General features: G+C 25.2%; 2 protein-coding genes and 1 pseudogene across 2 annotated transcripts; 2 read left to right on the top strand and 1 right to left on the bottom strand.

Moving 5' to 3' along the window:
• The first annotated feature begins 547 nt into the window (after positions 1 to 547).
• LOC145945676 (cytochrome P450 4c21-like) lies at positions 548 to 5,301 on the top strand. Its single transcript, XM_083054773.1, has 12 exons — positions 548 to 722; positions 1,013 to 1,119; positions 1,344 to 1,434; positions 1,708 to 1,893; positions 2,547 to 2,619; positions 2,855 to 2,981; positions 3,053 to 3,116; positions 3,476 to 3,570; positions 3,646 to 3,714; positions 4,370 to 4,547; positions 4,933 to 5,109; positions 5,188 to 5,301. Exons 1-12 carry the CDS (start codon positions 548 to 550, stop codon positions 5,259 to 5,261), a joined length of 1,416 nt encoding a protein of 471 aa, XP_082910899.1. The 3' UTR covers positions 5,262 to 5,301.
• Positions 5,302 to 7,416: 2,115 nt separating this feature from the next.
• LOC145945678 (juvenile hormone acid O-methyltransferase-like) lies at positions 7,417 to 9,209 on the bottom strand. Its single transcript, XM_083054779.1, has 5 exons — positions 8,999 to 9,209; positions 8,712 to 8,883; positions 8,414 to 8,549; positions 7,897 to 8,041; positions 7,417 to 7,770 (listed from the first exon to the last, which is right to left on the bottom strand). Exons 1-5 carry the CDS (start codon positions 9,183 to 9,185, stop codon positions 7,550 to 7,552), a joined length of 861 nt encoding a protein of 286 aa, XP_082910905.1. The 5' UTR covers positions 9,186 to 9,209; the 3' UTR covers positions 7,417 to 7,549.
• Positions 9,210 to 10,806: 1,597 nt separating this feature from the next.
• LOC145945684 (juvenile hormone acid O-methyltransferase-like) lies at positions 10,807 to 13,100 on the top strand (annotated as a pseudogene).
• The last annotated feature ends 305 nt before the right edge of the window (positions 13,101 to 13,405 follow it).

The following is a 13,405-nucleotide window of genomic DNA, read 5'->3' as shown; positions in this document are numbered from 1 at the left end:
AAAAAAATGTTATGGAATTACTTGAAAACAAAAAGTGCGAGATCACATGGCATACAAAACATATACCTATTAATACATACGGATAAGGACATTATAATATATGCATATATGCCAATGTTAGATTGAATTCTTTTATATCTTCATTCTTTTGTAAAGATGATAGCTAATATTACATTAAAATAATTTAAACAAGAATAGAAAAGTGGAATTTTTTGTGGCGCATAACATCAAAATTATGATTTTGCTATATCCTTATCGATGATGATTTTAAACTAGAATTTATTTATATAATTTTTAATTTTATTTAAATGTTTAAGAAATTCTTGCAATCTTCCACGTATTACACTTGACCTTTTAAGAATGATTAACGACTTTTCAATCTAAAAACTGTAGATATTGATTATTGCGTAAGATACATTTTTATTCGCATTTGTTTGAGTGGGGAAAACATAATAAAAGCAATAATGAGTCAAAGATATCGGCACATTTGTGTAGTAAGATAAATATAAAATTATATTATTATTTTGTTGTTATCGTTATTTGTACAATGACATTTATAAGTGTTGTACTAATTATTCTGGCATGTATTGCTACAATAAGTTACTTTATCTTAAATTACCATCGCCGACAGTCTTCTATTAAAACAGTAAACACTCTACCTGGTCCAAAAACATTTCCGCTTATTGGAAGTGCCTACTATTTTCTGCAGCGGAGTTCTGATGGTAACATTAAAAATATGCTTACTTATAGAAAAATGCTTATAATTTATAGAAAAAGGAAGAAGGAATTAATAAAATTTTTAATATATTAATAGGAAGAAGGAATTAATAAAATTTTTAATATATTAATAGGAAGAAGGAATTAATAAAATTTTTAATATATTAATATTCTATCAATAGAATAAAAATAAATTATTGTTAACTTTGCATTAATATGTAATAAATATAATGAATATAATGAAATATAGATAAATTATTTCTTTCACACAATATAGCATAAATTATTTTTTTAGAAATTTTGGATACTATAGTTAATCTAGCAGGAGATTATTCATCTCCATTTCAATTTTGGATGGGCAACAAGTTATTCCTTATAATATACGAATCAGATCAGATACAGGTAGAAAGATAACATATGTTTTACTGTTATAAATTACTTACATCTTTTATAAATAAATTAGTATCTATATTTTTTATAGAAAGAAAATCTATTTAAAATAAATAACTTTTATATTTATAATATCTAATCAAAGTGATTTTCTGAAGTGTATGTTAATTGTTTGAAATGACACAAATAAATGTGTATTGGAAAAATATTTTTAAAAATTTTATATAACATTGTAGACAATTTTACAAAACAGTCGATGCTTGGATAAAAGTACAATATATAAATTATTTGAACCAATATGTGGCAAAGGAATATTGACAGCTCCTGGTAAGATGTATTTTTAAAAAGATAAAACATAATTAGTTACTTTTAGAAAAATATTTATTTTTAACAGATTTAAAAAGTACAAAATTCTTTAAAGTAATATGACTTATTGTTAGAAGAATTTGTAGCGATTCAAAGTGCGCGTGATTCAAAACTATAATACATGTGAAAATCAGAGTGATCGGTGACTTAATAAATGATATTTTAATTTATTTTTAATTTTTTCGTAAAATTTATCTTTCTTTCTTTATTATCTTCTTATAAAATTAATTTCAGCACCTATATGGACTGAATATCGAAAAATGATGGCGCCAAGTTTTAATACAAATATGTTACAAAAATATTTTAATATATTTGTCGAACAATCCTTAATATTGACGGACAAATTAGAAAAAGGACTAAACGGGAATGAAGTTTTTTTTCTTCAACCTTTATCAGAATGTACTTCAACTATTGCAAGTGGTAAGGTCATGTACCTACTTTAAATTAATTGTCAAACATCTCATATCATAAATGGCATCATAAAAATTTTTACAAAGTCACGAAATTCGCTAAGGATGAAAAAAGTACATATCGTATACAAGTAATACAGTAATTACATTTTATAAATTGAATAATGTTAAACGCTATTTGTTTAAAAATAAGATTTTAAAGATTATTAAATTATGTACTAATTTTATAACAATAGAATCAGATTTATACATTTTATTCGAGTTAAATATAATCAGATTTATACATTTTATTCGAGTTAAATATAATTATACGCTTAAAATATGTATAAAATATAATATAAAAGTGTCAATTTATGAGTTTATATTTTCATTTTAGACATTCAATTCTAATAATAAAATATGCTGTAAAAGATTCCTCAACATTTGAGACACTAATATAAATTAATGTTGCAAAAATTACAATAAACTATAATGACATAAATACAGTCTTTTACAGCTGATTGTTATTTTCAAATACTTGTTAAAGAAGCATCCATCTGCTATTTTAAAATTACATATCACATTTATTTGGTAAATTTAATGTTTAATAAGTAACTCAATATAATTAGTCAATAACTATAGCTATTTTGAATAATGAGTTCACTTTTATTTGACATTATAAAGTTGCAATGACGGACCTCAAAGAGGAATATATAACGGATCAAGTAGTAAACCAATATTTCAAAGCAACAGAAAGGTAAGATAAAGTTTGATATAAATAAAGATAATTAAATTTCTTTTAAGAGAATATTTTATAAAGGAAACACTTGAATTCTAAATAAAATTTTTGTTATATAAATAGATTTATTGACATATAAATTTATAGAAATCAATATTTATTTTTAATTTTATTGATGGAACTTAATAAACACGATTAGTTAAATATGCTTCTATATTTTACAAAATATTATTTAAACAAAAACATTTTTCAGCTTCAAAGAAACTTTCAAATTACGATTAAAAAATATACTTCTATTCCCTAATTTTATATTCAATCTCACTGCTGTGGGACGAAAACAGCGAGAAACTATAAACATCGCAAATTCAGCTATGGATAAAGTAAATATTGCAAATATTATTACTCTTGCTTGCATAGCATATTATATACTACACAATTTATTATTACATAGGTAATACAGCAGCAAATGTATATATTAAATGAAATGAATACCAAGACTAAAGATAAAACAAGTCGTAAGTTTGTTGGTATTTTATTTGTACGTTTTGAGCTCTTTGCATTTTGATATTGCACAGATAACAAAATGAGTTTCTTTTATGTATAGCTTTAGATAAAATATTATTATAATGTGTTTTATTATTAAAATATTTAATATTTTTCATTGTTGTAAATTCATTGTAGCGTCTTTTTTTCATTCTTGCTTTATTTATTTATTTCTTTTTTATTAATTTTTAAATAATTATAAAATCTTCATCATAAAATTGAGAAAATAATGAACATACTTACATATACATATATACATATATACTTATAAATGTACATACGCATGCACTTAAACATTCACAAAAAAGCTTATATTCCTTAAATTATATAGATAGGTCACTTCTTCATGTTTTATTGGAAGCATTTTATAAAAATAAGTTGACACGAAAGATGGTACGCGATAACTTAATTAATATGCTACTTGGGGTATGTAAAGTATTTTTACATATATGATTATAATTGTATATAAAAAATAAATATATATAATTATTTATTTATCAGGCCGCCGACACAACTGCTGTTACTTTAAATTTTGTGATCTTAATGTTAGCAAATTTTCCAGATATACAAGTATGTACAAATTAAAATTTACTCAATAATAATTTATTCACTTGTTTTAAAAAGTATTACAAATGATATAGTTTTAGGATACAGAAAAAAAATTTTTTTTCTAAAACAATACTAAAGGAAAATTAAATTTTTTATTGTGACAGTTCAGATTAGAATTTTGTTTTGCATAAAAATTTATTATTTGTTAATACTTTTGAATAAATAATGGTCGACAGTTAAAACTTTTTGAAGATTATTTAGGATGATTTTGACAACATATATATTAAAATCAAGATCTCCTTTATGCTTCATCTAAATTTCAAGTAATAACGCGCTTATTGTTAGAGTATCTTTTCATATAAAAATAACTTAATTTGTTATAAAATTATAAATTTATTTAAATAAAAACTTTGTGTATAATGTTTTAATAAAATTAAGAATCTTAATAAAGCCGTAGAAAAATGTATACATTAATATTTATCACTGTCAGTATTTATATTCCAGAATGATATATAAATAAATGTAATTAATAAGATTGCATAATAACTCATAAATATAATTAATATGATTGCATAATAAGATTACATTTCTCTTACGATAGATATTGCATATGTTTATATTTATATAATATTAAGTATCTTATATAATTTTATAATATAGAATAATATATATATAGGAAAACGTATATAAGGAATTATGGAAAATTTATGGGACGAAAACTCTAAAATCTGTCCCAGTTAAATACGAAGATTTACAACATATGGATTATTTAAATCGTGTTATAAAAGAAACTATGAGAATATTTCCAACTATTCCTATAATTGCGCGATATCTAACGGAAGACGTACAAATGGGTTTGTTTACATTCAAAAATAAATAGTTTTATATGCATATTATTATTGTATGTATATAGCTTAAATGTAAAAGAATTTACTTTTAAAGAAACTATATTTTATAAATAATGTATCTTCAAAAAATTATTAAATCGAAAAAGTCGAATATAATAAATCAAATATAAAAAAGATCACAAGAAATTGTGCTCATTAAGTTTAATACAAAAGAAATTTGAAAAAATTATATCTAATTTTAACAACAAATATTGTTTTGTAAATCAAATATACACGCTTGTAGAATAAAACAAAAATAGATTTTATATTACTATTTCCTATTGTTTTATTTCATAAGCTGTTTGTTATGCTTCTATTATAATAACATTAAAAACAAAAATATATGTTTCAGGAGAGGTTATTTTACCAAAAGATTCTAATGTCGTTATAAGTATTATGACATTACATCGAAGCGAAAAATATTGGCCCAATCCGTTGGTATTTGACCCGGACAGATTTCTCCCTGAGAAAATAGGAACATCTTATAAGAATTACATGCCATTTAGCATAGGAACCAGAAATTGTATAGGTAAATATGGACAAATCATAAAACAGCAGCATGTATCACAATAAAATTGAATTGCATGTAATTTCTAAACTTTTGCAGGTACAAGATATGCAATGATTTCGATGAAAGTTATCCTAGCAACTTTGATACGAACATTTGTTCAAAATAGATAAAAGTATCCCGATAGATAAATTAAAATTAAGTATAAATCAGAAGCGGAAAGAGTTGATCTATTAACACAGATGATGATAATGTATATCTTCCGGAGAAAGTTATTCGTAGTTCTATTGATAAAGCCAAATCAGATGATTAATAAAAATAAGCACAATGTGAACGATTTTATTTTAAGCGTAAAAAGAAACAGAAAATATATTCGTGAACATTGCTTAATGATTTATTTCGACACACTGTTTGATTCTGTTTTGTGCACACGGCACTTCGGATATCTTTTTCTTTATGTACTTCCATCGCATATTATGTTATATATTAACAGATCAGCGCAACTGAAGAAAAATAATGCAACAGCGTGGCTCCTATATCACGACGTTGTCATTTCATTTTCCCAAAAATTGAATCATGGAAATAATATTAATATATATGGATGGATTTGGCATTCGATGCTCTTCAATTTTTGTTTGAACAAAATTCTTAAATTTCGTAAAATAATAAGGAGGGGGAAAGAGTGTAAATTAAAAAATTTGACGTTTCCAAAATATATGATTAAGCCATTCTAAAGAATATAAAATATTACAAAACTTTTGTATAAAACATTTTCTTATATTCCTTATATTATTACAGATATTCGCTGAAAATATATAAAAATCCGTTATTTTCAAAGGGTTGTTTCAGCTCTTAAACGTTGAGATAAGTACCTAAAAAAAATATAGATCAAATATTTTTTTATGCTCTACAACATATCCAAAGCGTATCAAAATTGGTGAGGGACACTTCCCTTGTAAGAGAAATTATGAAAACATGAAACGTGAATATAAATCTAAACTTATTTTTATGTATATTTATTAATCTCATTTTCAATCAATCAGATTGCTCTATACGTGTTACTGAAAAGGCATTATTAATACACTAGTTATTTAATCATATGTTCAATAGACTCATCGTCCACGTATATATAAACAATATATATAAATATATAAATTATTTGTTGGATTTACAAAAGTAACAATGTGTGACAAAATATCGATTTATATTATTCAAATTAAAGTTTTGTTGTTTGTCTGTTAATATCGCTTTATATCGTGAGAAAGTGCATCCTACCTTAGACGAGACAATGGGTGCATACTTAAAAAGTATCAATTTTTCCGATTTTTAGTGGCACAACAACTGGCTGTTCATTTTCAGAAATGTTAATTAAAATATAAAAGCAATTATATTTTTTGTTAATATTGTGGCCATTTTATTTCTTATGTTATCCGGAATGTGAGGCTGCTTCATATTTTTTTCGTACTTTTGACAAAATATTAAGAGAATCACATAACGAAATTCCAGATTATTCTAATTGTTTTATTGGCGATATAATGGAAGTAAAATTGTTTTTAACTATATGCAAATTTTCTTCAAGATTACGGTTAAAACATTATTTTGCAATATTAAATGAAATAGCAACAACAGGATACATTTTGATAAAATCAATTTTATTGTCAAGTAATAAATATTAAGATAAGATATTAAAATATGATATAGAAATGTGAAATATAGAAATCAAAGTATAAAAATATAATCATTTGTTTGATCTAATAATTATGTTTAATTATCATTAAATTACTATTTATTATGAATTTATTATCAGTTCTGAACATGAACAGCCAGTTGTTGTGCCACTAAAAATCGGAAAAATGGATTCCTCTAAAGTATGCACCCATTGTTTCGTCTAAGGTAGAATGCACTTTCTCACGATATAAAGCAATATTAATATGAGGTACAAACATGTATCATAGATAATTATTAAAGAAAACGCAATAGAAAGTAGTCCATCTTATGAATATATTTACAAATACATTGTTTGTATGCAATAAAAACATACATGGTGTTATTTAAAATTGAACTACGTTGTGTGGAGAGTAAAAATAATATTAATTTTACAAAGTATATATGCAATGGTTATGAAATCTGTCGATCTATATATGTATATAGAAAATATTTCTTTTTTTCGATACGTACATATTAATTTTAAAAAGAAAATTGTGTATTAAATGATTAATACCATATATTATAAACATCTTATATAACATATTTTGTACCATATATAAAATAAATATGAAATATATAATCAACGTACTTTGTAATATAAATTTGTTAATATATATTTTTTTAAATTAGTCTATAAAGTAATACAAGTAAATATTATCCAATCGTTTTGTAAGCAGAAGGTAGAAAGAAAAAAATAGGAAAGAAAAAAATTATAATTATTTTTTCCGTAGATCATGGAGAGATATCTATACAACTATGAAACATTCTTTTGTGCATAAATAATCAGTACAGAATATATAGCAGGAATATCCGTTTCTTCACTTCCATCACGTAGCTTAGAATTATTTTGACTTTCTCTATATTCTTTAACTTTTATTTCCGTAAACCTACGTGCTAACTCATTCTTGAATTCCTCCCTTAGATTATGCGGCATCTTGTCCAAGAATGTAAAAGTATATTGTGAAGTAACCATGGCTATCGAATTGAACAAAATAATATTAATTTATTAATTACAAAATAAGAAAAAGTAATATAAAAAAATTATATTAATCACATAGCCTAGAATTTTATTTCTGCACGCATGACAAGGAAAATACTTACATATAAACTTTTCTGTATTCACACAATTTTTCATCTCCCGAAGACTGCAATGATGAATTTGAAATCCGATATCTTCAAGTATTTCTATTACCTCTTCACGAGGTCGAGCCGAATAATGAAGTGCCCCAACATATTTTTTTTTGTCCTGTATAAAGATAATTGACAATCAATAGTTAAAAAATTGCAATAAAAGTAATACACACACACACATAATATTTATATATAAAAAAAAGTGATTTCATAGATAATGCCATTTGTGCTATATATTTGATATCGATATCTTCGCAGACCGATCAGTGTGTAAAACAAAAAAGTGTATCCAAACTTGATACTGTAATTAATAATGTCGAATAATACAAGTTTTTATGTAAAGAACTGAATCTATTTTATATGTCACTCATCTATAAGTGTGAACTCGAATTATTTTAAAATATTTCTAAAGATTGAAATTTTACAATTACGCAGAAGTTATGCTAAAATACAATTTCACATCATAGTTCAATGTAATAATATTCACCTCCATATACGATGCATATTGCACATCTTGTGCCAAACATTCCAAGGTTTCAAAGAGGGCTTTGTCGCGCGTTATATTTAATATCAGCATAGTTTTATCGGGTCGAAGCATACGATAAATATTCTCAAATGTTTGGCTGTTAAACAACAAAAATGTATGTTAACTATTGTAATTTTGAAAATATATATTTATTAGAATTATTTTTCGAAACATATATGTCAAAATATATTAGTAAAATTACAAGTTCTTTTCTACAAAAAAAAATATTAATTTATTTTTATTCAATAATTTTTCTTACCGAATGTCATGGCACCAATGCAAAGCATGAAATGAGAATATGTGATCGAATTTCGAAATATACTCCTCGGGCAATTTTTTCGTTTGAATATCCAACACTTCGAATTTGAGTCGTTCCTTGTCACCGTATGTTTTGTTTGCGTATTCGATCACATTCTTCATAATATCTGTACCTTTATAATATATATTTTAACAATAATTAATATTAATTGTTATTACATTATTGTGTGTATGTTTGTGTGCGCGTGCGAGTGTTATAATCTTTCGTAATTTATTATTTTCTCTTACCAATCATTGTTGCTTTTGGATCAAGTGCCGGAAGAAGAATATCCTTTGTTATATCTCCAGGTCCACAACCAACATCCATACATTTTCCAGATATATTTTTCAGTTCTTTGGCGAACTCGTTGATTATAAGTGATGCATTGTTTTTGCACATATTATCAAATAAAACGTACTGCGCTGGTTGTACCATGGTTTTATGATAATGTTTAAATAACTAGAATATAAAAAAATATATAAAATATGAAAAGATATATAATAAGATTGAAGGAAATGAACTAATAAAAGCCGATGCGTCGGCATTTTAATACGCAAATATTTTGTTTGTAATTATTCTTTATTTATTCAGAACGTTTCTGTCTTTTCTTTGGATCATCTTCAGCTTATCGTTTAATAATACAAGTGTTCGGTATAATGTATAAAAACAACACTCATTTTTAACTTTTAATACAATAAGCTGAGGATGGTACAAAAAAGTACAAAAATATTCTAAATAAATTAAGAATAATTACACACAAATTGCGTAATAAACCATAAGAGTTTTTCGTAATTAATTGAAATCAATAAATTTACGTTTTAATTCCGACACACTAGCTTTTATTAGCGGGAAATGTTATAAAAATTAAGTTTTATTATCGATTATATTATTGGAACAGTCATAAATGAGTGTTTTTTAAGTTTTACACTTAATGTATCTTCAAAATAAAATCAATTGTATATTTATTTATTAAAAAATAAGTACTAGATGTAGAGAATTTAATGTTTAGATATACATAATTTACATTACACATACAGTGTGTGTTGAAAGTCAGAAAATAGTTGAATATTTCATAAACTATGCATTTTAGAAAAAAATCTTTCAAACAAAAGTGGTAGGGCTTAAAAATATCTATTTACTAGTCTTGTCTGTCTCATTTAAAAGCTACTAGTTGACTTTCAAATAATGTTAAAAAGCGAAAAATGCAAAATTATAATTTACATGAAACTAAAATTATGTGATACTCGAGATAATAAGTTCAAATAAATAGTCAAAAGAAGTAGAAAAAAAGTAGAAAAGAATCTTTACGAGTTACCTTAGTAAACTTGTCTCCGCCGCGATTGGGATGAAAATAATAAAGAACTTGTGAGAACGTGAAAGACATGTCTCAACCTATATTTATATGATACTCGAGATAATCAATTCATTTTGCGCCGAGTTCAATATTATGATTATGCAATAGAACTAGTAATAATTATTACGAGTTATTTGATTAAATTTGCCTATAAAGTAATTGCGACTGGGTTAAACATGCACTTTATTGTAACAGAGATTACGAAAACGTGAAACATATACTTCTAAACTTATTTGTATACGTATCAAGCAACGCGGTATCAGTGCGAAGTCAAGTATATAATAAAATGCTAATATGATTTACATCAGTGCTCGTAATTAATTGCCCTTGTCGGGCCGATATCTGAAGCGACGCCTTCGATCCCCCATCAAAAATTGTATCACGATTTCGCGGAAATTGCAATCTCAGCATTTTTTTTTTGTAGGGACAATCCTGTCAGGAATGTTGCTTGATATGTATACAAATAAGTTTAGAAGTATGTTTCACGTTTTCGTAATCTCTCTTACAAAAAAGTGCATGTTTAACCCAGTCGCAATTAATTTGTAGGCAAATTTATTCAAATAACTCGTAATAATTATTACTAGTTCTTTTGCATAATCATAATATTAAACTCGGCGCAAAATGAATTGATTATCTCGAGTATCATATAAAAATGGGTTAAGACATGTCTTTCACATTCTCACAAGTTCTTTATTATTTTCATCCCAATCGCGGCGGAGACAAGTTTACTCAGGTAACTCGTAAAGATTCTTTTCTACTTTTTTCTACTTCTTTTGACCATTTATTTGAACTTATTATCTCCAGTTTCACAGTATGGTTTATTTCGCAATTTGTGTGTAATTATTCTTAATTTATTCAGAACATTTTAGTACTTTCTTTGGACCATCCTTAGCTTATTGTATAAACAGTGAAAGCTGTTTTTCATACATTATACCGAAAACTTGTATTATTAAACGATAAGCTGAAGATGATCGAAAGAAAGGACAGAAACGTTCTGCATAAATATAGAATAATTACACACAAAATATTTGCGTATTAAAATGCCGACATCGGCTCTTATTAGTTCATTTCCTTCAATCTTTTTATATATCTTTTTATATTTTATATATTTTTTTATATTCTAGTTATTTACACATTATCATAAAATCATGATACAACCAGCGCAATACAATTCATTTGATAATAACAAAAACATTACATCACTTTTAATGAACGAGTTTGCCAAAGAGCTAAAAAATATATCCGGAAAATGTATGGATGTTGGTTGTGGAGCCGGGGATATAACAAATTAAGAATATTCTTCTTCCAGCGCTTGATCCAAAAGCAACAATGATTGGTAAAAAAATTATAAAATAATAAATCAGATTATTATAACATCTCGCGTACGCGCGCACAAATACACACACATACATTGTGATAATAATTAATATTAATTAATATAACAATTATATATTATAAAGGTACAGACATTATGCAAAATATAATCGAATACGCGAACAATACGTGTGGTGACAAGAAACGACTCAAATTCGAAGTGTTGGATATTCAAACGAAAAAATTGCCCAAGAAATATATTTCGAAATTCGATCACATATTCTCATTTTATGCTTTGCAATGGTGCTATGACATTCGGTAAGTAAGATTATTAAATAAACGTAAATTAACATTTTTTTTGTAGGAAAGAACTTTTGCATATAATTTTACTAATATATTTTTACATAACTATATTTCAAAAATTAATTCTAATAGATATATATTTTCAAAATTACAATAATTAACATTCATCTTCATTGTTTAACAGCCAAACGTTTGAGAATATTTATCGTATGCTTCGACCTGGTAAAACTATGCTGATATTAAGTATAGCACGTAACACAGTTATCTTTGAGGCCTTAGAAATTTTGGCGCAAGATATGCGATATGCATCATATATGGGGGGGAATATTATTACATTGAAATATGATGTAAAATTATATAGTAGCATAAATTCTGATTGTAAAAATATCTTTAGCAATATTTTAAAATCCCCCGAGTGTACATACACTTATAAATGACTGACATATAAAATAGATTTAGTTGCTTTACATTCTTGTATTATTTAACATTTAATTTTGGATACACTTTTTTGTTTTACTTACTGATCGATCTGCGAAGATATCAATATCAAATATATAACAGATGGCATTATCTATAAAATCCCTTTCTTTATATATAAATATTTAAATATTACATGTGTGTGTGTATTGCTTCTATTGCAATGTTTTAACTGTAGACTGTCAATTATCTTTATACAGGACAAAAAAAAGTATGTTGGAGCATTTCATTATTCGGCCCGACCTCGCGAAGAGCTAATAGAAATACTTGAAGATATCGGATTTCAAGTTCATCATTGCAGTCATCGGGAGATAACACTTATAAGAATACAGAAAAGTTTCTACGTAAATATTTTCCTTGACATGCATGCAAAAATTAAATTCCAGAATATGTGATTAATATAATTTTTTTAATATTATTTCTTCTTATTTATTTGATTTGTAATTGTAAATTAATTATATTTTTTTAAATTCAATAGCCATACTTACTTCACAATATACTTTTACATTTTTGGACAATATGTCGTATAATCTAAGAGAGGAGTTCATGAATGAGTTTGCACGTAGATATACGGAAATAAAAGTTAAAGAATACAGAGATAGTCAAGTTAATTCTAAGCTGCATAATGGAAAAGAAGAGACGGATATTCTTACTTTATATTCTGTACTAATAGTTTATGCACAAAAAAATGTTTCTTAGTTGTACAGATATCTCTCCATGATCTACGGCAAAAATTAGTATAATTTTTTTCTTTCCTATTTTTTTTTTAACCCCCTTTTCACAAAACGATTGTTAAATTGATAATATTTATTTGTATTTCTCCCTTTATAGACTAATCTAAAATAATAATATTAACAAATTTATTTTACAAGTATATTGAAGTATGTATTGAAGTAAGTATATTGTGTGTGTGAACTAAATATTTTATATTTTATTTATATTACATAAGGTACAAAATATATTATATAGGATATATAATATAGTAAAAAATACTTAATACAGTTTTTTTTTTTTAATTGATGGAACGTATCGAAAATAAAAGAAAAAATATTTTTTATAGATTGACTGATTCCATAAACAATGTATATACTTTATAAATTTGTAAATATTATTTTTACTCTCTAACATGGTTACAATTCTAAATAACACCATGTATGTTTTTATTGCATATAAACAATGTATATTGTTTTGTCATTTTCTATTGTGT

The sequence above is a fragment of the Prenolepis imparis genome, unplaced genomic scaffold (assembly GCF_030444845.1).
Source record: "Prenolepis imparis isolate NDT839.2.m4 unplaced genomic scaffold, iyPreImpa1.0 SCAF_14, whole genome shotgun sequence".
NCBI lineage: Eukaryota > Metazoa > Arthropoda > Insecta > Hymenoptera > Formicidae > Prenolepis > Prenolepis imparis.
This window is presented reverse-complemented; position numbering and strand designations above follow the sequence as displayed.

Bases quoted from the DNA above. Each gene is read 5' to 3' on its own strand.
- LOC145945676 (XM_083054773.1), top strand. From the start codon at position 548: ATGACATTTATAAGTGTTGTACTAATTATTCTGGCATGTATTGCTACA. The intron at 2,620-2,854 runs GTAAGATAAAGT...AACATTTTTCAG, and splicing joins TATTTCAAAGCAACAGAAAG to CTTCAAAGAAACTTTCAAAT. The intron at 5,110-5,187 runs GTAAATATGGAC...AAACTTTTGCAG, and splicing joins AGGAACCAGAAATTGTATAG to GTACAAGATATGCAATGATT.
- LOC145945678 (XM_083054779.1), bottom strand. From the start codon at position 9,185: ATGGTACAACCAGCGCAGTACGTTTTATTTGATAATATGTGCAAAAAC. The intron at 8,550-8,711 runs GTAAGAAAAATT...GTTGTTTAACAG, and splicing joins CATTGGTGCCATGACATTCG to CCAAACATTTGAGAATATTT. The intron at 8,042-8,413 runs GTGAATATTATT...ATCTTTATACAG, and splicing joins AATATGCATCGTATATGGAG to GACAAAAAAAAATATGTTGG.